The sequence below is a fragment of the Tinamus guttatus genome, unplaced genomic scaffold (assembly GCF_059628265.1).
Source record: "Tinamus guttatus ecotype Peru unplaced genomic scaffold, ASM5962826v1 Tinamus_guttatus_pri_ptg000605l, whole genome shotgun sequence".
NCBI classification, from domain to species: domain Eukaryota; kingdom Metazoa; phylum Chordata; class Aves; order Tinamiformes; family Tinamidae; genus Tinamus; species Tinamus guttatus.
In genome coordinates, this window is record NW_028289139.1 from 242,520 (window position 1) to 269,528 (window position 27,009).

General features: G+C 42.8%; 1 protein-coding gene across 1 annotated transcript in view; it reads left to right on the plus strand.

The window, feature by feature from the left end:
• The window catches only part of WNT3A (Wnt family member 3A), an 80,752-nt gene that overhangs the window by 33,656 nt on the left and 20,087 nt on the right, over positions 1-27,009 (plus strand). The window contains exon 2 of the mRNA XM_088535040.1: positions 11,959-12,200. Coding sequence (XP_088391166.1) covers positions 11,959-12,200 — 242 coding nt within the window. The remainder of the gene's footprint in view (positions 1-11,958; positions 12,201-27,009) is intronic.

Genomic DNA, 27,009 nt, shown 5'->3' on the forward strand with positions numbered 1-27,009 from the left:
CCATGTCTACAGGTTCTACATGAGATCCATGGGGTGATTCGATTTTCTCCGGTGGAGCTTCCTTCCCACAGGCTCCCATTGTCGCTGTTCAGATCTCCTGAGAAACCTAATTATTAACATTGCATAATCCCCCAGATACACATGTGCCTCGGTTCTGCGGGTAACGAGAAGAAATCCAAGCTGGAAGGAATCCATCTGTTAATCTGAGTGACCCTGCAGCTTTATTATTATTATTATGAAGAGGAGGGCTCATCTCTGGTTTCTAAAGTAAACACAGGAGGTGTCTTGGCACAGGAACCTGCAGCAGAAAGCTGGGATTGCGTTCCCAAATTCTTGGCTGCTTCCCTCGCTGCATGTCAAAGCTGGTATCTTTGCCTAATAGTGATCACCCTTCTACTAGCTGATCACTATCTGGCAGGCTGTCTGCATTTCCCTAGCTGCTTTCAGAAAGAAATCATTAAGGCTTCGATGCAATCCGGAGAGGTCTGCAGGTGCGTCTCTTGGCAGGAGGTTCCCCATCACCAGCACTGAGTTACCCTCATCGACCGTGGTAGATGAGCCCATTGACGTGGCTGTTGCTCTTCGTGCAACATCTTATTCCATCCCACACATCAGGGATTTCCGTTGGTTTCTCCTGCTCCGAGGACAGCTCCCTGGCCTCCTGCTTTCCTCTGAACCTTACCACTCCTACATGCTTCCTCTCATCCAAGTCTGTTCCCCATTCATCAGCCTGACCACCATGGATCTGTATTCACCGAGGCCCTGAGTCACTCATTGCACTGAGAATTCACTAGGCTGGAGAACAATTATGAGTGTTTTTTTCCTGAGGAGCATCAAGGCTCTGCATCCGCTGAGTCACTTGGAGAAGAGGTTCTTGGAGCCACGGCTTTCAGAGAACACACCTTGGCCCTTCTCTGTGTGGTCTCGCACTATACACGGGGTGTCGTAATTCTCCATCAGTATTGCAGGAAATCAGGCTGGGACCATTGCTTAGTCGCCCAACAAACTGGAGGAGTTTTTTGCTCAAATCACTTTCAGCTAAAAATCTGGAGACCCCTAGAGTAGATGGCCTGTTGCTTAGGAGTCCACAGAAGATGGCAAAGGAAAGCAAACTGGATAGATTTCTATTACTTGTACAGGGCTTCCCATCTCAGAAATGATTATTAGGCACTCACCAAGGTCATCTTGGAAATTATGTATTTTTCCTGTACCTTTGAGCAGCTCATCAGTTCATGCCTTCTTAATTTTACCTAGATCTAGCCAAAACCTATCAACAATCTATGAGGCTTTTCTCCAATTCAAAATATTCATTTGCAAAAATACTGAGTATGGGGGAGGGAAATGGCTGCTCCAAGAACAGCACTTCATTTTTTTTTTTTCTTAAAAAAAAATCAGCTCCATGAGCAATTAAAAAAAATGAGGATTTGTGTTTCATAGCTAGTTCTTTTCAATTTCTGCAGGGGCTGAGCTCTAACTAAGGTTTTGTTTGGCTTGGTTTGTTCCTGGTGTGGATTCTCTGTTGTCTAGCAGTGGAGGATTTTCTTCTGCAGCCTTCTCAAAGAGGAGAGAAGGAGAACCTTAAGAGGTCTCTGCCCTCAGCTGCCTGTTATGTTCCCATGAAGCTCTCTCAGTCTCTAGTATGTAGACCCACATCAGATGAAAGCTTCACTAGCGTCATAGCCCTGACACTTGGCAAGACATCTTATTTCCACTGGAAACGTAGATAAATTGTGTGGAGGACACAGCATTGGGTTTGCTTGCTTGCTTGGGGTAATACTTTTAAGTGCATGATCTTGTTGCATTTTTATTCTTAGACAGAAAATGCAGTCCTCAGAAAGTTCAATGTATGTTTTTTCAAGGAAAGAAGTTTTTGTTCCCTGAACAATTCTTGCAGTCCCTTTTCTCATGTTTGTTTGGACCAAGGTCCAGGTGAAGATTCTCATTTGTCCTAAATCCATCCTGCTTACAGAAATGGTTCTCAAAGAGGGAGTAAGATGTAGTCACACCTATGCAGAGACTTTGGGGCAGTGCAGAGGTGATTTAGTGTTGATCAGTCCTAGAGGCTTCCAGAGGAGTTGAATGAAAGGAGTACTGTGACATTTCAGACCAGAAGAGGAGCAGAGTCTGTGATGAATCCATGATGAATGGATGATATGAAAGGAAGCACAACCATAATTTATTGCAGAGTAGTTAAATGGTATTTTGATGGATAGTACAACGAGATTAAAAGCTCTTTGTGTGGTGGTTTTCTTTTTTTTTTTTTTTCAGTTCAGTAGTTCAAAATGAAAGAACTTTTTTTTCATGTTTAGAAAGTCAAGTATTTATGGGAATATCATTCCAAGTAGATCATAGCTTTTTTTTTCTTATTCCACAGGAATAAAAACATTTCATTTCAATTCTGAGCTCTTGTGGACTTTAAAAGAAATGTAAAGGATTTTTATACAAAGTAGAATCTTATGCAAAACAACCACCCCATAAAACTGTGCATTTTTCTGTGTGCTTGGCAATTGTTGCAGACTACTCAGGCATTTACAAAATGCTCAAGAGTTGTCAGAGTTCAGCTTAAGTATATTAAATACTTAAGTATATTAAGTATACTTCCCTATTTTTTTTTTCATAGGGAAATAGGTTCAAAAAAAAAAAAAAAAAAAAAAAAAAAAAAAGGTCCTGGCTGTAACTGGCAGTTTCAGTAGATGAACAAGTCCAGGAGAGCTGGTCTTCTGCTCTTCCATGAATGATGAGGATTCAAACACAGTGACAAATATATGGGGAAAAAATAGCAAAATTCCTGTTGCAACTGGAGCTGTTCTGCAAGTCTGAAGAGGAAACAATCCTTTGAGATGGCTCAGTCAAAACCTCTAATTCATTATTAGTAATTAAAAAAAAGCAACTGTAACAAAAAGTTCCTCACTGAATGCCTCTTTGCAGTGAAAGTATTTAAATGTATACTCTGTTTTAAATACATGCAATATTAACCTGGAGCATGGACTGAAATGCTTTTTCTAAATCAAGGCTTCTTGCATTTCCCTTAACAGTATTTTATGACCAGAACGAAAAGTAACTATAGGATTCATTAATGGGAGAAGGGAAAAGAAATTAAAAAAAAAAAAGGGAGAGAGCAAGAGAGTGCAAAAGGAAGGAAAAACAAAGAGGAGGAAACTTTATGGCTCCGTAAACAGCTGTAAGCAATGTCTCTGGTCGGGTCAGACCGGTCTGAGTTGACAAGGCAGTGTCTCCAATTATATAGCATGCTGTAGCCTGTAAAAATGAAATCAATTTGTTATTTTTCTGGGAGAACATTATAGCGTGAGTTCACACATTTGGTGAGCCTGATGACTCAGTTAAAGCCAAAGAAGGAACTTGCAGACGTGTGTATATGTTCAGCGTGACCAAATGCATCTTCAAAATACATTTTTGGAGGAAAAGGGTAACAAATAAGTGTGTCTCCATGTATCAGGAGAGTGGCTAGGACCCTGAAAATCATGCTGCTCTTCATATAAGTTTACCTAAGCACGCAGTTAATAAGGAAAAATGACAACCCCTCACATCCATGGTTCTCGTTTCACAATTAGCTTCAACGCTAAGTAGTTTCAGGATAAAATTCCCCCAAGCACTTAAACATTTAAGCAATTTAGAATCCCAAATGCAATCTTCACTGACATCTTTGGTTTTTGAGCCCAGTCCTCAGAAGTATTTAGTGCTGCCATAGCTCTGAACGGACCTCAGTTCAGGGGGATGAGCATTAATGAGAGATTTGAAACCACAGTACATAATTTATATTGCTGATCATTTAAAACAGGTTCAGGTTTGGATGCTCTGAGAGGTGGGCAAATTAGAAGGGATAAGACCAGCCACACTCCTAATTACTATTGAAATTCATAGTAGGAGTCTAAATATTGTTAAAGACTGCAGGCAAAGTCATTTTTGAAAATAGGGCATAGGCTCCTGTCTCGGGCACTTTTCAAGTATTTGCCTAATATGTTGCCTTCTTTCCTCCTTCCATCCTTCCAGTTTAGCACAACTGACGCAGCAAATCTGGCCTATTTTCATCTAAACTGAGGTTTCAGTGCCCAAGATACATGAGTGTTATTCCGGGTGTAAACAGGCAGATCCTCTTCCAGGCCAGCCAATCTTTGCATTGCAAACACCCATCCATGCATGCATACTTTCCATTTGTCATGAAACCCTGGTAACTTGTAGGCTGGGAGAAGTCACAGGTAAGACAGCAAAGGTGTTTACATGAAACTTTAAATTACTCTTCTTTCATTTGCAAGTAACTGTTGTTCCTCATCCCAGGTAAATTTATCCATCAGCAATATCATTAGATGAGTTCATTATAACCACGAGATTTACAGCTCTCATAAACTGCAGTGTAGGTGGCAGATTAAAATGTTAAGGCTTATACATCTCTAATACCTTGTACGGAGATCCTGGCAAATTTTACAAGATAACTAGAGATGGATGGACGCAGATCTCAGCAGGAAGACCTCCACAGAGGTGCCCCAGATGTTGGGTGTGATGTGGAAACAATATCAGGGTCACTGTGCTCTTGAGCCAGGTTTGAAAACATGGTTTGAGGGGCCATTATTCTGCTGGATGGGTTGTTTTTCTGATGACATGTATAACAGAAGAGTTAATTGCCTAGGGTAATTAAAGAGTTCCCGAGACTTTTTGCAAGGAGCTGGATTGTTAATACTCAAACTCTGTTCTCCTCTATTCTATTCTGTAGATCCTAAGGGAAGACAAAGTCGAAGAAACTGGTCTTGCACTTAGAGTGGAAGGTGCTGAGTGTTGCGGTGTGCCTTAGTTCCTGTGGGAATTTACTGTCCTGGCCAAACCTCAGCTCAGATAATTATATACAGCTTTTTTAGCATCCACTTGAACTTGCCGTCAAGTCTACTATTTTCTGATTCTCGACCCAAGCTGTTGTTGCATGGTGTAAATAAGCTGCCATATTCCATGTTGTGTCTTCTGTTACCCAGCAGAGACTTCCCCTGGTGCCTTCTTACCAGCCTTACAGGGATTTCAGAGATTGTGCCAAAACGAGTGAGATTCCTGGTCCGGAACTTTAGCCAGCTAAAAACAAGGTGTCTAGTTTATGCTCATCACCCAAGCTTCTCTACAGGCAGTCCAGCCTCCTGGGCATCTCCAGTGATTCAACCCACCTATCTGAGGCACCTATCTTAGGATGGGCTGAATTGCCCTCTGGAGGTGCTCCACGGACTCTAGTAGACAGCTAAGTTGGCCGAGATGCCTCACTTCTAAATGGTCAAAGTCGGGTGAGAGGAGTCTCACGCTTAGAGATCCTCTGATGAAAGGTACTAGAGAAATATAATGCTGCATCATCAGTAGCATCGTTATTATTAATGCAGGGCAAGGGTGAGGGAATTATTCATGGGAGAAGAGTTACTTCCATGCCTGTGTGTTTGCAGGACCAGACCCAGCTGCAAAATTATGTGCATACTTTATAGGCGAGAGCAGAAAAAGTGTTTAAATATAGCTCTTATGCTCTACTTCAGGATGAAAGAACAGATATCTAAGAGCAGAAGTAAAAAGAACAGTAAATTTTATAGTTCTCAGTCCTTTCTCAGGATTAAAAAAAAAAAATCTGGAAGGACAGACACCTGCACAGTAGATTTGAACTGATTCATGACAGGCTTGGATTTCTTAGTTCTTTTTGTGGGTCCCTTAGAAATAATCCATGGATACCTAAAAGCTCAGAAATGAAATGCTGAAGACCCAGCTAAAATCAGAAATTTATATTTTCTGAATTACAATATTGGGGATTTGGGGTCATTTTGGGGATTAATGTTAGAGAGATAAAGCCTTTAATGGGCAGTAGAGAACTAAAAAAGGCCAAACTGGAAAATACATTTTCCTGATAATCAGTTACTTGATTCATGTCTTTTTCCAATCATTTTATTGATCTCTGTTAAGGTGGTTTTCACTTCTTCAATATTTCAGCTAAAATACTTTGAACTAAAACAGTAATTAAATTAATTTAATAATTAACCAATAATTAACCAAAAATTGGAATTTTCATTATAGTTCACATTTTGTGATTGTTTGGATTTGGGGTATGCTTTCAATATTATAAAAGAAAATTAGTAAGAACATCATTACTTAACAGAAATATTCCATTTTCCATTAAAAAAAAGGGATTTGGCATCTTGCCTTTCTTTTCCACCCCTACCCTTCTAAAATTTCTCCAGATTTTATTTCTTTTCTTATTAAACTAGCAAAATAATCAAAGTATATTCTAGATTTTTTTTGTAAAAAAGCCATTAAATGAATTCAAATATGTAAAATTTTCTGGGTCTGCCCACCAATTTGAGCTCTGAGTTGGTGATTCAAGTCTCTGCAGTAGGGTTTCATGAAGACTGATGTATGTTACTGGAAATGAAGATACAGTAGGCTGAATAACCTCTCCTGAGCACAGTCTCTACGTCTGATGAGGCTGAGATACTCTGGGATATCATACTTAGCCTCCATATCATACCCAGTTGTCACATCATACCATAGCCACCATGACCGTAGTTGAACCATGACTTATACCATATTTCTTCTGTCATGCGTGCGATGTCCTGGGTATGAGGGGACTGAATCAAGACTGATAGATAGATTCTGTCCTGTGAGTCTTTTGAACATACAGGTGCCGTTGGCCAGTTGCAGCAGTTTTTATTTGGAGCAATTTCACAGTCTTCTAGTAGCTCGGTTCACCCCAAATGTGTCCTTACAGACATCCTCAGATGCACAAAGTTCACTCTGCTTGATCCTAGCAGCCCACAGGAGATGATGGTTAGGGCAATGCAAAGCTCCTAATTCTGGTGCTCTGGAACTGAGTAAGGACTACCTGCTCACCTCCATCAAGCAACGTCCCTCTGAGCCCTTCTGGCCTACTAACAGAAGATGCAAAACAACAGTTTCTGGGCTTTGCTTATATCTTAGCAGGGTTTATGACAGCTTCTTCAAGCCACATTCTTCAACTCAAGAGGTTCCTTCCCATATTTAATGCCCTAATACCAAGGGTGTGTTGTGAATGTACATCTTTTGGGTCAACAGCTCACTTCAAAACTTTTCCCCTTCTTCATTGTAAGGGTGAAATTCACCTTCAGAAGTTAGGTGTTGCATCATGGGTAGGCAGCAAAAATGAGAAAGGAAGGACGGGGAGGTGGGCTTTTTGAAATCTCAGTGGATGATAGGAAAGGATTTGGAGCTGGCATGACATTCTCTTGTAAGGCATCCCCAAGCAAAGGGAACACCAGGAGAACATAAATGACTTCTACCATAAGGAGGTGGACTTCTTTTAAAATAACTCAGCCTCTGAACCAGGCTTGACTCCATCTGTACCTTGCATCTTTGTGAGAAGAGCACCAATGCCACTGCTATTGCTCAGTTCTCAATATTCATCAGGAAGTATTAAATATTCTCTGAAATATTCACTGGATCTTATGTTGGGTCATTGAACAAGTTTCACTCTTGCTGTACAACATTAATAAGTGCAATTATTTTACTTGTGCTTGGGACCCCAGAAGGACCTCCACTGAGGAAGTTCTCAGCAGTACTTGGAGCTGGCAAAGGACCTCTCCAAGATGAATAGACCTCCTAGAGAGTTCAAGAAAATTAGAGTTCAGGAAGAAGCAAGTAGGTTTACTCCCCTCTACATGCTACTACTGATGTGTCAAGGACTTTTGACAACCATATTGAGAAGGTAGGAATCTTGAAAAGTCAATAGAGTGGTGCCAAGAAATTCTACTTTATAGCAAAGTCATCCAAAACTTGTCTTCTCTTTTTTCCTGAGGAAACTATCAGCATATATTTTTTTCATTATAAGCCGGCTGTGGTGTCCATTCTAAGAAGGAAGGTACATGTAATTTATTAAGAAAGGAACCATGCACTTATTTGCAACTGCTTTGCTGAAGGCGCAGGTAGACTGAGATAAAGGAAATGAAGAGCTCTCTAGGTGTGTTGGCAAAGAAAAATGTTCACTGAAGGCTGAATTAAACACTTCAGGGCATGCAGGGCTTAAAGATAAGAACTTTGGCAGTGGACATACAGAATAGTAATTTTATGGTCTGTCCCGAGCTAATGGTAAGAAAAAAACTAATTGGTTTTAAAAAACCCAGCTCTCTGTTCCTTTGTCTTGCTTCAGGCTGAAACAGTATCCATTGGGTTTAAGTATTTTTGAAAACTTGAATGCTTTGTAAATCCCCAGTGAAAAAGGAGAGGGTGATGACAAAGTGACCAGGAAGTGCTGGCACTTCAGAAGTTTAAAGGCGATGTCTGGTTACATCACAATACTTGACACTTGGCTCATTTCTCCACAACACAATTTCAAAATTACCAACATGCAGAAGACAGCTTAGAAGCACATTGCAGGAGAGTGGAAGACGCAAAAGACAGATTCGATCAATGGAAACAGCGAAAGAAATGAATGATAGGAGCTACTAGAAAGTTGTGTAACAGTGGAACGAGATTCTCATCTTTACAGGCTTTCCCAATCTTTTCCAAAGGTTGGAATTTTGTTTTGGAGTGTTTTTTTTCATATCTCATGATCAATAAAAATGACAGAAGGCTGAAAGAACTTGGTTCTTCTAAAGATAAATTGACTTAGAGAGAGAGAAAGTGTTTTCATCTGGATGCTGGAAGCAAGTAGAGACCCAGCGAAGGTGCTCTGGTTGATATAATCACTTTGGAAATGAATTAGAAAGAGGACTGAGTTTGTCTGTATTTAACAGCAGAGGCATTTGTTCGTGGAGAGATGTTTTAAGATTCCACCCTGAATCTTCAACTGAAAGTCAAGTGACTACACACTCCTCCATGAAATGCCAAATTTACATTACCTTCTCTCAGTGCCTGATGACGCCTTGAGAACAAGACTCTTGCTGGAGATTGTCTTTTGCAGATTAAACTTTCCAGACTGTAACACAGATCAAAGCAAGGTGTGACTGTTTCCCTACTGTATTGAGAAGGGAGTTGTGTGAAAAGCAATTAGAAATATTTCTACATTTTTTTTTTAATCTTAGATCATCTTCCCAGCAACGGAAACGAATGGTTGAGGGTGCCAACCTATAAACGGCTCTTCTTGTGACTGGTCTTTTTACCATACTTTTGCCAGTCACTGAAAAACATAGGCATGGGCATGAGCATGAGCATGACTTTACACATAAATGAGAGCTTATGAGATTGGAATCTTAAAACTTCATCCAGGTCCTACTGAAATAGATCTATGAATGTCTCCTTGGCTTCACAAGGTGATGGATGGAGCCTACCACCAGTTTTAACTCGATGGAAACTTTTCCTTCAGAGGGAATAGGACAAGACTGTCTTGAATGTTCTAGAAAGAATGCTGCTGGCTTTAATTTATATAGGAATAGGTATTGAAAATAGCCATCCTAGACTCCTTCTAATCCTTCCTTTTAGTGGAAGAAGTACTCTCTGAAGGATGTCAGAGCAACTAAGTTAGTGGATATCTTTGGATGATTCAATGAAGGTATCTACTTCTCCTTAGTGTTTATAGAAAAAGATTAAAACAATCTACTTCTCAATCCTAAACTTTACTTCAGTGAATTGCTCCTTGCTCCCAGTCCTCAGGGGGTTTTATGGGCTAAGACTTAAGGCTTCACATACCCAAAAAGGCAACATACAGAAGATCCTCTGAAGCTCAAGGCAGACCTTCAGATCACTTTCCTTGATCCAGGAATGTTGTGTATATAACTTAGCAATGAAACACAAATGTGCAGAGAGAAGCACCCTATAGCCTGGCATAGGATGTATTTCACAGATACTTTTCAGTCTGCTAGTGTTTCCCTCAGCCCAAAGCTCAAGATGACCTGCATAAAGCCACATTCTTTAGAGCTTCATAGAAACAAGTTAGCTGGGTCTTCTTCTCTGTCCTCTCTTGTGGACTCCTGCAAGAACTTGCCCATTTCCTACAACCGAGCTGAGCTGTTTGTATGGGATCCAACACAGCACTTAACTCTCTTGGGTAGGACTTTTTTCATCTAATTTAGCCACCCCAAATATTAAGAACCATGCCATGATTCATCTGGAGACTTTTGCAGTGCAGACATATCCTACTCAACCAGCCACCCAGGCTATCTTGATAGCCAATGACGTCTAGTCAATACGGTCAGTGGAGTCAAGGGCATGATTCACCTCATTGTACAGCAGACATCTAAAATAGTGCAGATGAATCGCACTTAGAAGTGCCTGTTTCTCCCTACTGATTACAAAAGCAGCCTGGGGTGAGTAGTTCAGCTTGGAGACTCCTGTGCTGCAGACATCTGAAGGCAGGTGAGATGAACAGAATTCCCAGTCAACGTGAGCTGCCCGGCCTCTTTTCTTTAATGTAATGTGAAGAAGGAAGCAATCCATGCTACTTTTCTCATTCTTCTTCCTTAAGTTGGGATGGATATTCTGCTAATTTTAGTTGAGATGATCTTTTCCCCAGAAGTGCAGCTGGTGTGGAATATAGGTGACTAATTTAGGAAAAGAGCTTTGCTTTCCGAGCTGATTCTCTGAGTTTCAGTCTCTTACCTAGGAGCATCTGGGCTCCAGAACTGAATATTGCTGTCAATAAGTACTTTTTTTCTCCTAATGTCACTGACACTTTCAAACAACTTTTATCTATGTACACAGAAATTCTGGAGTCAAGTTAATTTTCTTATGTATTCTAGCACTCATAGAACTCCTGCATTTTTTTTTAGTTTGTGCAAAACAGAGTAAAGACATGTTCTTTGACTGCCCTGTTGATAATTCAAATGCACTAGGGTGCTCCCATACTAAAAAACCACATAGCAAAAAGTTAATATAAACACAAGTGCATACTGCCCAAGCAGGTTTGCTTGTCATTAATTCTGAGCAGAAAAGTCAATCAAGAGATTTAATTAGAATAAAAGGAAATTATATCCCTTCAGTTTTAGTAATCAAGTTTATTATTAGAAGAACAAGGAAAAACACTTTAAAATCTAATTAGTTATATATCTACTGATCTCTCTGCATAGCTGTCTTGTCCCTCTTTAAGGTTTCAACCAACATAGTGGTTCCTGGACACTGCAATCAAAGCACACATGTAAATTAAACATGTGTGGAAATGTGCTGATAAACAGCAAAAAAAAAAAAAAAAAAAAAACCAACAACAAAAAAAACCACATATATTATTTTCAGGGAGGTTACAAAGATGCTAGCCATGGCCCTGACTTGCATGCACCCATGCATGTGTATTTCTATGTGCCAGTTCTTACACAGGGAAATAACATTGACATTGGACCCACACCGAGCCATAGAAGAATCTTTCCTCAAATTATTTAGTTTTTGGCAGGACTGTATTTTCATCCCTTTGCCTCCATAGCATAGGAAATTTAACTGCTTAGCACAGGAAATTTAACTGCTTATGAAAGTGTCACAAGGTAGTGAATTTACATATCCCTCCCGCAGTATCTGGCTCACAGCCAGTCTTTTCAAGCTCTTGAGGTCGAAACTGCTTGAATCTTCAGGGGCAGTTTCAGTGCACAGAAGTTGCTTGGTAAAGTTCGGTCATATAGGGCACACTGGTGAATTGTGAGAGGGTTGTCGTTTTTGGTGTTCCCCTCTCCAAAGACTTGAAGCTTGTTCTACTGTTAGTGTTACTACCATATGTAGCTCTGAAAATATTTTTTACTTTCTAATTCCAGAGCCTCCTAAACTGCTTTTTTTTTTCCCAATCCTACCTGATTTTGTATAGGTGGGCTTGGCTTTCAAAAAGAAAAAAAAATCTTGCTAGACCCTAAGGAGATTTCAGAAAATAGATCATTCTGTTTTGGGGAGGCATGATGGTGGGAGGAATGCTCTCTGTAGAAAAGGGGGACCCAAAAGAACTCAAAATATGGATTTTCTGTCCCACATAGCTGGGAACCAAGCATGAAGATCATAGCCAGCCTGACAGCATCCTGTTTCCGTTGCATTTCTTATTTTCAGGTCCTTGGCAATTGGTCACCAATACTCTTCCCTGGGGACTCAGCCCATCCTCTGCGGGAGCATCCCAGGACTGGTCCCCAAGCAGCTGCGCTTTTGTCGGAACTATGTGGAGATCATGCCCAGCGTGGCAGAAGGGGTGAAGATCGGGATCCAGGAATGCCAGCACCAGTTTCGAGGGAGGAGGTGGAACTGCACAACCGTCAATGACAGCTTAGCCATCTTCGGGCCCGTGCTAGATAAAGGTGAGTCAAGTGAGTCAATGTTCATGGTGGGAGTAACAGCAGAGATCTCTGGAAGCCAGCTGTGAACTCCTGCTTCCTTCCCATAATGTGTGATAAAGAGCCATGTGAAATGGACAAATAAGGGCAAGCGTTGAGCTTGGAGAAATGGGGAATATATTTTCCCTCCAGGACCTCATCCAAGCAATTCAGGCTTGATCTAGAGGGCCTTTGCTAGACACAAGATAACTACACCTTATCAGAGAAATAGCTAGTAATTTTGTCTCTCCAGTGTAGAGTGGCAGTTCACCTTCTGGTTATATGGTGAATATCCAGTCATAGGTAGCAGCTATTCCAGTCTCCAAAGCTCTGCTGGGATTGTATGGGCAACTGGAAAAGTGGGTCATTGCTGATCTGGCTTAGAGCAGAAGAGGAGATTGGACGAGAGACCTCCTTAGGTCCCTTTCAACATGAGTTATCCTCTACTCCTATGTCCTGCCCACTGTGAGGAGCACAAAGGAATGGGGCAATTGTGTCTTCAGTGGTCAGGCTGGACGTCTGACTTCTTTTCTGACCCCGTGGCACTTTGTGATGCCTTTTTAGGTTCTCTTGGTGATTGCAGAGGGGAAATGATAGGCAGTGACACGCCACAATGCAGGTCTAAACTCCATCCCAGCTGGAGGTGGTTCCTAAGGACTAGACTATTAGAGTTAATACTGTAGTGGGATACAAGGAAGATCACAGGCCTGAGGAAATCCCCCTCAATTAACAGCTCTGCTTTCACTGGTCTTGAAAGTGGCACCCGAAGACAGGGTGGTAATTCAGGCAATCACCTCCGATGCAGCTCCCATTGACACAAGTGGAAGATGCTAGTAATGTTTTATCCTAAGCTGCTGAATGAAATAGCAATGAAATATCTGATCTTTTTTTCCCTGTATGTTAGTAGGAGTTTATTTTAGCTCCCAAACACTGTTTTATCCGGCATTGCTTTTGGATCTTGACTTGTAAAATCCTTCCTGATCCTGCTGGGTTCAGACCGTCTGGGTCAGGATCTGCATTTCCCTCTAGCACCAGTGGGTTCATCTGAGCGACAGATTTCCTTTGCTTTTAATTCCTGCCAAGAAGATAAATCCAGATGCCGTAAGCAAAGCATATATATTATATGGCTGCCTTCTCTTAATAGAGCACCAGCAAAGGACGCTTGGAAATCCTCTCTTTTTTTTTTTTTAATTTTTTTTTTAATTTTTGGCTCCAATTACAGCTCCAGAAACATTTACAGTTTCTGATAGGGCTGACACTTGAAATCACTTTGTCTTGTATAGCAAAAAGTAACGCCACTTGACCTCATACGAGGAGAGGAGAGACTGTCTGGGCTGCATTTCTGAATCCCCATGCGTGCAGCTGATCTCCCACGTTCAGCGCGCTCCTCCAGCGCTCGCCTTCTGCAGACAAGGGCTGCTACTGGGGTTTTGTTTGTTTTTCCCCTGCTGTGTTACTCAGAAGAGACTTGGACATTTCCTCCTGCGCGAATTTTAAAAAATACGCCAGAGAGCATCGCGGCGGCCAACGGGGAACAAAGCCTTGATTTGTATCATGGCAGGGCCTATTGTGGTGGGGCTCCACTGGCCCAAACAGGCATTTTATATGCACGCAGCAGGAGAACTGGTGATTTCAGCTGATGGGCTGATGCTGTTATCCTGTTATAGCCAGGGAGCCGAGACACGGCGCTAACAGTAGCAGCACTATTTCGGTGCATTGGTGAGAGGCCACAGCAAAATAAGACCTGCTGAGCGGTCTGCAGCATGGGGCAGTTAAAATCGTATCAAAGAGCACCACCAAAATACCTTCCTTGCAATTAAAACACATTCTGAGTACCTCACTCGCTGGTGACTATACCACTTGGGTTTACATGGTGCAGCAAAACTGAGGACTTCTCCCATAGACATTTCTCGGATAAGATGCTTCGTATCCTGCAGCATGAAGGGCTTGCAGGAGGGAAACAACCCTTCCCTCCTCACTGACCACCAGGTCCTCAAAGTGACTAGCCACCAAATGTTCTTATCTCACAACTGCATCGACACGAAGGGTCTGTCCCTTGCTTGAGGCCCGGAGATTGCAGGTTTTCGGCTCAGCGAGGGAAAGGAGGTTGGGACGATTTCATAACTGAAGAATGTTGTTCCTTGAGGGAGAATCAAACTACCCTTCAGTTTTGCTTCACCTACAGCAGGAGGGGGAGAAAAAAAACAGCTCAGTCACATTCTTGTGCGGCAGATCCCCCAGGGTAGGAACATATTTGAGCTACTACCCAGAAAGCAAGAAAGAGAGGAAAAGACGGACAGAAAGAAAGCAAAACTATTTTGCAGCTTAAAACTTCAGGCACCGAAGATAGGAGTTTCTTATCTAAGTCAGTAGAGACTCTCAGCACAGACGAGCTGCCGTCACTAAAGCAGCTCCCCTTTCCCTCACACACATATCTGGACATTTCTGATGGCAAGGAATGGATTCCACTGCCTCCAGGAAACACTTTCTAGACCCAAATCTCACTGAAGCTGCCGCAGTGCCGGTGCTGTGCTCACTGCTTTGGTATCTCATTGCTAATTCAGGGCTAGGCTCTTTCTTGCTCTAATTCAGCAGTGCCAAACTGTCACCAGGAGCCATATTCTGGTATCTCGCCCAAAATGGGATTCTTTTTCACTGTGGGGCTGAATGCTGGTGTCCCTATGCAAGCAAGAACCCAAGCGGTTATAGCAACAGTTCTATTTTGACATATGTTTATATATATTATATATATCTGTAAATGTATATATATTTACAGATCCATAGTTGAGACAAATCAAATATTAAATGGCAATGCTGTGTAGAACAGAGGCTGACTACTAAGGAATGGTGACATTCAAGGGGTCAAGGCCTGTTGCCACGTGGACACAACATGGCTCCCTGTCCCTCTAGCTGCACCCAGGCAATATGAAGTTCTCCATCCCATCCTGCCTGGTTACACAGTTTTGTCCTTCTTTGGCAATGGAATAAATGTTCCCTGTCCAAAGGGAGTCGTGTTTTTTCCTTCCTTTTGTTCTTGGGAGAGAAGGAGCAGCTATAGGGATATGGGAAGAGAACTTCAAACGGGCAAAGCGCTAGGAAATGGGTGGCTTGGACATCCTAAATTATTGGGAATAAAAGCAGGACACCTGTTGAGCAAGGAGGTGAGTCTGATTTCCTTCCCTCATATCTGAATCTGTCTGTCCATCTGTCATATATAAGGGGCTACACTTCAAGTAACTTTTCTTCACTTAAACTTTTCTAACAGAGTGGTTTATAGGGGAAAAATGCTATTCCCATTTCTGCAGCAGTCATTGAGATTGCTAATTTTATTCCATCTGTGTTAAGAGACAGAGTGGAATATGGCTCTACCTAAGCACCAAGTTAGCCCTGGTCCGTGGCCACCTGCTTGACTAAGAGGTCTGGCCTTTTGTAAGTGAATTTCCTTATCTCTCAGTTGCAAGAAAACTGACAGGGAATCAAGGAAAGTTTTTTGAGCTAGCTGTAAAAATATACAGGGCGAAACTTTGGAGACTGCAGGAGAGGGAAACACACCTGCACTGCCAACAGAAAGTGAACCATGAGACCCAATAGGCATTTTCCATCTTGAACTTCAGTTGCTCTGATAGGAATTGGGTTTTTCGCCTTGTCTTTGGCATTTACTTCATGCTGAAGGCACTGACGCAGGGACATATTTAAGTCGTGGTGCATCTTCTAGTCTCAAAATGCCATGCGAGCTCTCTTTGAATGTCTGGGCAAACATATGAACTGATCTCAGAAAAAGCAATATAATAAAAGCTTATCATGCCGCTACCGCTTTAAAAGACCTGAGCACATAATTAAGTCAAAATAAAAGTTTCCTCCCTCTCCTCCCCCTTTCAATAAAAGTAAATTACCTCAAACTATTTAAGCCCCCAGTTCGTTTAAATTTAAAAAGGGAGCCCTTGTCTATCTATTTCTTTCCCCCACTCCCACCTCCTTCTGCTAAGGACTGGCCGGGGCTTTAAACCTGCCAGCTGGACTGAGAAATGGTTAATAGTTATTGTGGAGGAGCAGCTTTTAATGAACTATTGAAGAATGATACATTGATGGAGTAATGGGAGTTTAAGTCGCTCTGTAATGAAACAGGTTCTCAGCGCGGACCCATTGTGGTGTAAATACAGCACGTCGCTCCCACTGTTTGGCCAGGGCTAAATAGCAGAGGCCAGAGGGGGGTCAGCTTATGGGGTCTCTGCTTTAGTTAATCAATCTGATTGGATTAGGGTCAGTGCGATCCCTAATAATGTCAAAGGTTACGCCAGCCTGGATTAAATGCTTTGTTGAGAAGGGCTCAGATGCTTTCAGCTTCCCCGGACGGGGCTTGTTTATTAGAGTTTAACACTCATGCCACCTTTGGAAGCTGCACTGTCCTTTTTTTTTTTTTTTTTTTTTTTTCTTTTTTTTTTTCAGTATGTCGGGGTGTCTGTCGTGCGCATGAAGGGGCTTGTGGCTTTGTCTGCACCCATTGGATGTCCCCTCTAAGGACATCTATTGAATTCCCCGCTGGACAGATGATAAGCTTAGGGTGATGCTGGGGTTTGGGGACATAAATGGTTGGCCGTTACCCCTGCTAGAATGCAAAAGGGCAAAAACTGTCAGGCACCCACAAGCTTAAATATATGCTTGTCCAGCAAAGAGATGCCCTTTTGGATACAGGTCCTCATTGGGCACTTGCCCAGATGGACATGATACAAAGCACAGCAGTTTCAGGACCACACGGTTGCTTCCAAATTAATCTTCCATCAATTTGGACAAATCATGGTGGGATGGGGTTTGACCCTGCTGTGATTTTATCTAGGGAGACCTTGAAACCTAAAGAATGAGCTTCATTAGTGATGTTTTGTGGAGGACACTGTCTAGTAGACATGGCAAAGTGCCCTTCATAAAGTGATCTCCTCATCTTCTTGAGGACCACTTGCCAATGGATAGGGCAGCAATAATAACTTGTATTGATACAGCCATCAGGTCACTGAATCTCAAAGGCCTCTATCCTAATCCCTGTTTCTTTCCTTCCTGCAGCAGTGTGCACACTGCATGTGTCAAGGCCCATCAGGACTGTCAGATTATCCAAGCAGACTTCTCGCATGAGATAGACTGGAGGATTTTGCCTCAAGACTTGTGGAATGAAACCAAAAATCTGAATTTGACTAGAGAGTCTCTTTGCAAATGACATCTGTTCTTGATATACCATCAAAAGCCAGATAATCTACTACTCCTCATAGATGTCTCCTCATTTCTAACTTGACATTGCTCTGGTGTTTACAACCAACCACTGGCTCTTCCTACGCTTTTATGTGCTAGACTCAGAATAGCTCTTCTAGAACAGACTATTTTCTTTGTGTGGGGGGAACCTGTACATTATAAACAAGTAAGTGTTCAATATCTTTCTGATAAGCTAAACATGTTGCTTGGGAGAACATCCAACATTGCTCTCAGCCACAGAAAATTGAAAAGTTTAAACTGAGGCCTACAGAAGAGCAAACAGTGATGTTGCCTGCAGCACCATACTTTCTCAGCATGTTTGCCAGTGGTTCAGTGAAAGTTTGGGTTCATTATGTCAGATGGTGAGACATGTTGAGGGAGTTCCATCGTGCTGGGGGCCCATGCGGCATGATTCAGACAAGGTTTTTAAGATATTGTGATGTTTAGGTATCTGTGATATCTGTGATTTTAGATAGCTGTGATTAAATTGATCACACTGTAAAGTTCCTACCTTTTCCCATCAATTATTTTGGGAATCCAAGGACACTGGCTCATTTGGTCAGAGGGCTTCTGCTCACCACCACCTGGTAGTAGATGAGGAGCCCAGCAAGCATTACTCTAGCTTGTGAGAAATGTAAGATCCAAGTCAAATCTAGTATTATTTGTGATGCCAGGTACTACCACCTTCAAAGCTAGGTTTAATTAGGGCTCTATCTTTCAGCAACCAGCTCCATACCTCTTCTCTCTCCCATGGGAGGACCAAGAAGTAACTATGTTCATGGGCTCAGGGTCTTTCCTCGCTGTTACCACCAAGGATGAGAAAGGCATCTTGTGCCTAGTGAAATCCACGTGAGTTTTTCCTTTGGTTGAACAGGTATAGAGCAAGGATTTAAAATTCAGTTAAAATAACTGGGAGACATTAGTTATAATAACTGGGAGACACAAGTCTTCTCCAATTTTTTTTTTCTTGCTGTGTTGTAACAGTTCTGCTCCACAGGCTCTCAGATAGGGCTGATCTCATCTACCCAAAGCTAGATGTCAAAGTCTGAGCTAGTCACCCCAGGCTCCCTTTGTAGTCAGTGGAGAGCAATCGGCATCTCCAGAGAGCAATTCATCTGACCTATCTTAGACACCTATCTCAGGATAACATGAATCATACCAAGATGTTTATTTCTCTCCATTGACTATACAGGGAGCCTAGGGCTACAGGCTCAGACTTCAATGTATACTTTTTAGAGGCATGATTTAGGGGCAAATATTTTCCACCCTAGGCTCTCTCCTGTTCAAAAGCAGTTCTGACATCTGTCCTTTGTTGGGAAGGCCATTTTAGGCACATAAGAACATGGCACTGAAAAGGATCTCCTGGACCACTGAATACAGCCAGCCCCTTACTATTTCAGGCACAACCCCATCTCAAAATGTCTTGCATGATTTAAAATTAAGATGTTTAGTAGATCTCATCATATTTTCCTGATGGCATTCTGGCATCTCAGTTGTCTCTGTGCCAAAAGCTTTCCCCCTCTTTCTCTGCTCTAGATCAGACTTCTCCACTTCTGCAATAAAGTAAGGCATGAGCAGAAAGCCACAAGATACTGATCCATCCAGGAGGTTAGTTGCATGTAGGAGGTACTCTGCTCTCTCATGAAACTCTTCCCAAGAGGATCTGATTTCTAACCACACCCCATCTACCTCTCCGCTAATGGCAATTTGGGCAGCTGCCCTGGTATCAACAACGGAGATCTACAAACTCTACCCTGTAACTATGGGGAAGGAAACTGGAAGGATCAGGATTGAAAATGTGACTATGCAGGCTCCACTCAGCCATCAAGATGCATAAATACAGTAGGCCAGAGACTTGCCAGTGCTACTGAGAAAAAGACTGGCAGCTCTTGGCTCAAAAGAGAAACATCAGTTATGTTTCGTATCAGTGTAAACTGAGTTTGGAGCTGAGGATTACTCCAGGATGGGAGCCAATAATAAGTGCAAGTATATTACCACATTGCCTGAGTCTGTGCTCCAGTCCAGAGGTTCAGGGCAGCCCAAATTCATGGTTACAGCATTTCTGAACTGTCTTTTCCTTAGCTTGCTCAGTATAGGCAGAAGCATTGGAGAGGGAATGCAACTTGTAGAGGGCAATATGAGCTACAGCTGCATCTCTGGTTTCTAACCCACAACAGTCCTGGGAGATTAGCAGCTTCCCCTGAGCATTGGCAAGAGCAAAGTTTCAGTATCAGAAGACAAGATGCTGAGGAAACGTGACAATGTGTCCGTCTGTCAGCCTCTGGGAGAGAGATGCCAATGAGATAGTAGAGGAGTTCCCTCCTTTTATTGCAAGGGCTGTTCAAAGGCCAAGTGACCATCAAAAGAGATCAGGTTTGGTCTCTCGTGACTTCAGTGGTGTTCAAGGACAAGTGGAGACAGCTTTTTGGGGTAGGATGATAGGGCAGGCTGCCCAGCAGCTCTCAGAAGAATACAATTAGCATCACATCTGGCTGCATTTGGCTCAGTGCACCACCACTCAAATGACTAGGAGTGTTGGCAAGAAAGCTGCCTTTGGCCTGTGCTTGGTGGGCAAGGACGAGGCTGTATTTCCTAGCAAGTCTAGACCTTATCACCTGCAAAGTGAGCTTGGGAAGACCTGGCTCTTGTGCATCTGTGAATTCCCCTGGAGATGAGACAGCCCGTGTAAACAGCTTCTTCTGTAACCAACCCCCAGGCAGAGGCTGCAAATGGGAGAAAGCAGCGATGGCAAAAAAGAGAAGTGTCAGCCAAGCCGGTAGTCAGTGCTGTTTGCTCCCTGTGCTTCATCTGCCTTCTGCTCCACTAACCCCCAGCTGCCAGCTCTGACATGGAGATTTTTTCTGGCATCTAAACCATTAGATGGGGGATCAGGGAGGGGAGAGGGACAGCCCACCACTAGAAAACCGGTGGTGTCTCTCTGGGCGGCGGGAGGCATTGGAAACTTCTGCTTTGGGCTGCCTGCACAATGCAACAGGCTGGCAGGCAGCGAGCTGCGCAGGGTTATAAAATTATTTCCTTCCCCCCCTCTCCTCCTCCTTTCCCTGCTGGGTACATTACATTCCCCAACTGGGCTAAGGCTGGTTGCAACAAGGAGCTCCCTCTGCCGCATCCCAGAGTGCCAAGTCCAAGCGTGGGAGCTAGTCCTAGACAAAAGGGAACAGTAGAGGGAGCTGATTAGCATCCCTTTGTCCTGGGAGAATCCCGGCCCCAAATGGGCCCGCTGCACATAAGAGGCTGCACAAACACACACACATGGACCAGAGCCAGGGAGGGAAGAGGGGACGAAGGAGGCTTGGACACATCCCTCTCCAGCAGCGACCGCAGCAGGCACTGGGGGAAGGGGACGTGGCAGATTGTGATGGAGCCCAAGATGGGGTGAAATGGGCTGTTATCCACCTGCGGTGCTAGCACCACATCTGCCCACGCTTGTATGTACAAAATGGCCAAAATGGCCATCCTGACAAAGATGCCCAGGGATCCAAATCCATGTATCTGGCCCTTCTTGTCCGGGAGATGTGTTGTGAGCTGGCAGTGGTGAATAGACGCAGAGCCAGAAAGGAGCTGCAAGAAAAAAGGCAAAAGAAAAAAAAATCACAAAAAGCAGAGAAGCTAGAACTTCCCTTCACGGCTCTTTCTGCCCCTGCGTGGTAGAGGAATGGATGTGACACTGGCCTGACAGGGTTTCTTGGAGCACAGTGGTGATGATATGTACAACTTGTGTCTCATACTGCAAACCCCTCCTTGGTAAAAAACAAATAAATGGTACAGGGCAAGCAGCTGGTATGAGGGACTGAACTGTGGAAACAGACAAGGCATTTTTTGGCTGAGGCAGCGGGTTGCTCCCTGCAAATATAGGCTGCAGGGGAAGATTAACTTGTCTCTTTCCCTACTCCCTAGGCCCCATCTTTTCTGGGAACACATCCTTTAAAAGAAAGACTCCCTTGTCGTCTAGGAAGATCCACAGGATTAACAAATGGACGCCAACAGTCAGGGAAAGGGAATGGTTAAAAAGGATTGTTATGGCTTTGTGCTTGGGTTTCTATCATGCATATGAATGATGTGCTCATGAGAGGGACAAGGGCCCTGCTACATTGGGTGCTGCACAAACAGGTTGTGAACACTGAAGGCAAATCAAGATTGGAAGAGGAAAGCAGAGTTTTGGGGGGGATCCAAGGTCTTGGGAGAGCCAAAGTCACAGAATGACAGTGGCTTGCAGGAGGGAGCGCCCAACAGAAACACGCAAGGACTTCCACCAAGCCAGAGTCGGCAGAGATGCTGAACAGAAGAGACGTTTGCTTGACAAATAGCTAGAGATGGGTAAAGCCAAAACAGCTGAGGACTGTGTGGGTATGGAAACGGGCCCCAAGACATTCAACAGGGAGGTGTTCTCCCGCTTTTTCCCTCTCAACTTCAGCATATTCCCTTTGGTCACTGAGACCCTTCTGGAAAGTGGTCAGCAGGAACCTCTGCTCCCCCCTGGCTTTTCAGTCCACAGGGGATTGCTTTGCCCAGATTTGCTGTTGCTCCTGTAAAGCAAAGCACTGGCTCATAAGAACAGTAGCAGCTCCCTGCAGGCTTTTATCAGGGTCATTGTTGGTTGCTGTACTCTCTTAGGAAGTAGAATAGGCCATGGTGGAACCTCAAGGAAGCTCTGGAGATTTGGCTGCAGAATACTCTAAAGTCTGAAGTCAATGTGCAGACAGAAAGCCAGAGTGCTCACTCAGCCCTTGGGAAACAGAAAACCATGCCCAAGGCTTGAGGTGAGCAATCAGCAGTAGATATAGGTTATGAGTGGAGGAATTCTGCTTTTTATTTCATCTCAGATCATCCCACCTTTCCTGGAAAAGAAAAACAGAATGAAAAACAGAATGAACAATAGTTACTTGGCAGACTTCTCCAAACCAAGCCTAGGCCAGTGACAAGGTGCAAGGCAGCAATTCTGGTTCTGGCTCTACTGTTGGCATTGGCAAAGATAGCGGGCCAAATCCTCTTCCTTCTGTATCTCTGTTTCCCATGGAGCACACCAAAGAGATGACTGGATACTTCAAAGACAGTGATACCAAAGCAGGTCATGGGTAGGGCCCTGCAGCCTTTGCAACATAATTTAAGTAGTTTTATTGGCCTATTTATGACTATTGCTCTCAAGTTTGATCGACAAGGCAGTACTGCTTCATGGAACGCTTCCTGATAGGTTGCAGTTTGTTGACTAAGCATCTGGCATAGTTTCCTCTCCTTTATTTCCAGGTGCTAAATCACATTAAATGATAGCTAATAATTATGGTTTATCCTTTCCTAATCATGCTACTTTCCCAGGGAAGCTGTTGCCACAGGGTTGTTGTGGGAGTGCGAATGGGTGGGGAGGGCACAAGAAGATGTTTCTGTTCACCCGGAGCCATAAAAAAGTCAGAGACCCCTTAGGCTAGGCAGGCAGGATCCAGCCCATGAGATATTATATCTTGTCAGAAAAAAAAAAAAAAAGAACATTTATTTATTTATTTTTCCAGGCCAATTTGCCATCAGAAAAGGCAGCTGCATCAAATGGGGGATGTTTTGCAGGACCCCTCAATTTCAAGCAAAAATGTGCAATACATGATTTTAAAAATGCTTTCTCTTTCTTGTCTTTTTTTGAATGTTTCAAAGAGTTTCTTCTGAATTCATGAAAAAAGATTCTCTTCAGACACATTTTATTTCTTTTCATCTGGAAATGTGACATCAAAATAACAAGCAATTAAACTATTGAAGAAGCACATTGCTGCATCTTTAATATTAAAGTCTTTTGATATTATTGAGATAGACTATTTTTATTTTGTAAAAAATAAAATTCCAACATTAACAAGATAAAATGCTTCAACAACCCGATATATATATATTCAGCCTTTTATAACATGGAAAAATCAGAATCTCATATTTTCTGTCTGATTTTCAACTCAATAAAAAAAATCAAAATTTCACCTAAAATAGAAATTTGATTTTCTAGACCTCTTTACTAGCCTTAGGCATGATGTAGACTCAAAATGACTCCTTCATCCTGGCAAGGATGGATTCGCTGAGGGTGAAGTATTAGAAATGTTCTCCTGAGGACTTTCTAAATTAATAAAGCTGCCTTCCAGCTCTGTAAAATGGGGGTTGTGACAGATAAGCCCCAAATCCATGAATCATCCTCCCCTATGAGAATACATTGAATCCCATCATGAAAAGACTCCAGTAGGAAACTAAACTTCTCTTTTTAGAGAATAAATAAAAGGTGGCAAAGTGTTCTAGTGGTATTGACTTCTGGGGGAGGAAAGGTGTTCGTGTTCATGCAACCTTTTCTACCAGCTTTCCTAACTGCATTTTGATGTAGCTTTTGAGACAGCTGAGTTTGAGTATGTAAGTATACCTAGTAAGCGATAGATGGGAGCTCTGTGCAGCATGATCAGGCTCTGGTAGACTTCCAGTGAGCATCCAGCACAGCAAGACTCCAGCAAGCTCCATAATAGAAGTAGCATTTGTGTCCAACATCTAAAATGAAGTATATTATCTATTATTAGCTATTCTGAGCACTGTCTTCTCAATTGGAGGTGATGATGTACATCACTTTTTTTCTGGACCCATCAGAGATGATGTGTTGTGTTCCTGAAAGCAAGACACTGGCAAATAATAGGGTTTTGCTAAATTCTCTGTATGGCTTTATTAATAACATCCCTGATCCAAACATATCCCTATATGATGTCATTGATCCAATGATGCTGACATCATTGACCAGGAAGGAGTTGAAGAGGCTGCAGATGTCTTATCGTAAAATACTTCATACATCCATTGAGCAACACAATGTGATTCCCCCTTCGTGCTTTGGTTCAGAAGAGGGCAAATGGGTGCTGTGGCTATTGAACTTCCTGGCCAACAGAAAGGCACCATTTTGCTTTTTAGTTCCATATTTCCAAAGTTTGTCCTAAGATATCAGGAACTAATTATCAAATGAAATAGTTAAAAACTCCCTTTAAAGCCTCCTGCCTTCAACCCAAGCCAACTGTTAACTTTCAGAAAGTTCTTCTCCATCGACCATTCATACATTTTTTAACTATTCATGTTGGGGCTACTTTGGACTTCCTTGAAATCTTTAAATTAACCTAACATAAGGTCCATGTTTTCCAAAGAAGGGATAATGAAATAAGGAATCCAGACATATCCCCATGTTTAGCCTGACTTTCCAAATAGATATTTTAGAAACGGATGATACTGTCTCGAACAGCCATGGTCACCATTACAACGCTGGCACAAGCCTCATATGCCTGTGCGGGCTACTAAACAATATTAACTCAGAGTCTGCAAAGCAGCAAAAAAATATATATATCAGCATTACAGCTCCATTGGAAAAGTGGCTGTAATCATCAGTGTTGCAACTCAGTGAGGTCACTGTGTCAAGCACTTAAAAATATTAACTGCACGTATTAATTTACCTGTTTTATGGGCCTGACCACTAACTTGTTTGACCAATGGCTGAAACTGTCTTAGGCTTCTCTTGCTAGGGTTGGGTCTTCTGATTTTTGAGACGTATGTGGTTGACTACTAGCTTGTTAATCAATGCCTGCACCATTTCTTGTTATGGTTACACCTGCTGATGTTTAGGTTTTCATCTGCACTGCCAAGAAGGGTGTCCATAATTCAAATTGGGCATCAGACAGCCTGACTTAAAACTGCAGAATAGTTAAGCTTGGCCCTGCTTGTGCTCAGACAGTTTGGTACAGTCCAGTGAAAAATAACTGGTCTTCTTGACTCTATAAGCTGTATATGGCAAGAGTACCAGTGCACCTTGGACCATAATGATGGCTCTCATGGAGCCACCATACCCTGTTGCTGACTAGCCTAGGCAAGCAAGCTGCATCTCAGAGCAACAACAATCCTGGGCTGCCTAGCCCCCATGCAGCACAGCCATATTGCTAAACACAATGTGTGTTTAAACACAATACAAGTGTGTAAAAATACTGAAAAGCCAATATGGTTCAGGAGTCACTGGGGAGCCACTCCTGCCCTACAAACTTGAATTACTCACCCAAATGAATAGCCAAACCTGTCTTGAACTTAAGTTACTCATCCAAACTAATACCAAATTGCCTTGCTTTAAATGCTGTTTTAACCCAACTTAGCTAAGTGAGGTTAAACAACCCAGGTGAAGAATGTGTCTTCTACTTGTAGGGCTTACTGTCCAGGAGCTCTTCATTTCTGCACTTGGCAGTGAGAATCTGTAGATGATGGGCACTTTGATTTTTGTATATCAAATGTGTTATTAAACAGGATTTGGGCCTTCAAAAACTGGCATGCTGCAGTTTTCATTAAAATAAGGGCGGATGCAAGCCCAGAAATTTGAAGAATAGCCATGACTTCTCTCCAAATACTCTCCTCTTTGGAGGAGACCACATCTCCATGGCGAAGTTTCAGTTCTATTTGATTCCTATCCTTCCTGGTGAAACTTCCTCCCACCCCCTTAATTAGCACCAATGTTGATCAAGACTGTAACGCCTAAGACAGACTAGGAGGCCAAAAATGCAGTCTAGAAGAGCATACCAAAATCTTCACCACAACTAAGAAAAAATAGCACATGCTCAACAAAGTCAAGAGAAAGGGAAGCCCAAGAGTAATTTACATGCAGGGGACAGCAATTCTTCTGGCATTGGCCTTGCTCTACTGCAAGGTAAGATCAGGCAGGGCATAGAGGGTAACAGCACCAACTGGTCGACCTCTCCTCGCCTCAGGAGGTCCAGCAGCCTCCACAACAGCTAAGCCCTGGTCACTGGTGACCAACCCAGCATAGAAGCTGTGCCTGAGTTTCTAAAGAGTAATGCTTAGCTAAGGCACTACAGTGTGGTCACTCATAAACCAGGAATCAAGCCTGGTTTCATATAGCCCACTGACATCTTGTCACCCTTCCCACCTTATATCCATTGTGCACAAATGCAAAGACCCCGTAGCCCATTCCCCATTCCTTAATCCATTCCTTCCTGCCCCGCTACCAATACAATAATACCCCATTGAGGAGACCCACCCACCAGGAAATCCCTCTTTAACAACCTGCAAGGAGCAGCCAGATTTATCTCTATTGCTGTTCTGAGGACTCATCTGCTGTAATCCCTCTTTAAGACTTCAAGATGAAGCCTGTTAGCATATTAGCATATATAGCAGCTCCTACACGTGAAGTGCCAAGCTGTTCCTCCATGAAGGTAAATCACGTACCAGCACATTCTTCAGGTACCCTACTATCTCTCCCTGAAGACATAAACGACTGAGGCTTTGCAAAGACTTGATAAAAACTCCTTAAAGACACAGGTTAAATGGGCTTGAAGATCTCCCCAAAGAACAAATCTCACGAGTCATTGACAGCCTCCAGCTAGGGAGTTTGGGGCTTCTCCTTAAATGTAGTGACACACAAGATTTCCATTGGCCTTGCTTTGGAAATAGGTTTCCAGTTTTAGATTTTTTGCGGCAACTTTTGAGGGCCTGCACTGCAATGATAAGGAGACCTTACAAGACTTCTAAGAGAAAACCTTGTGGTGCAGGC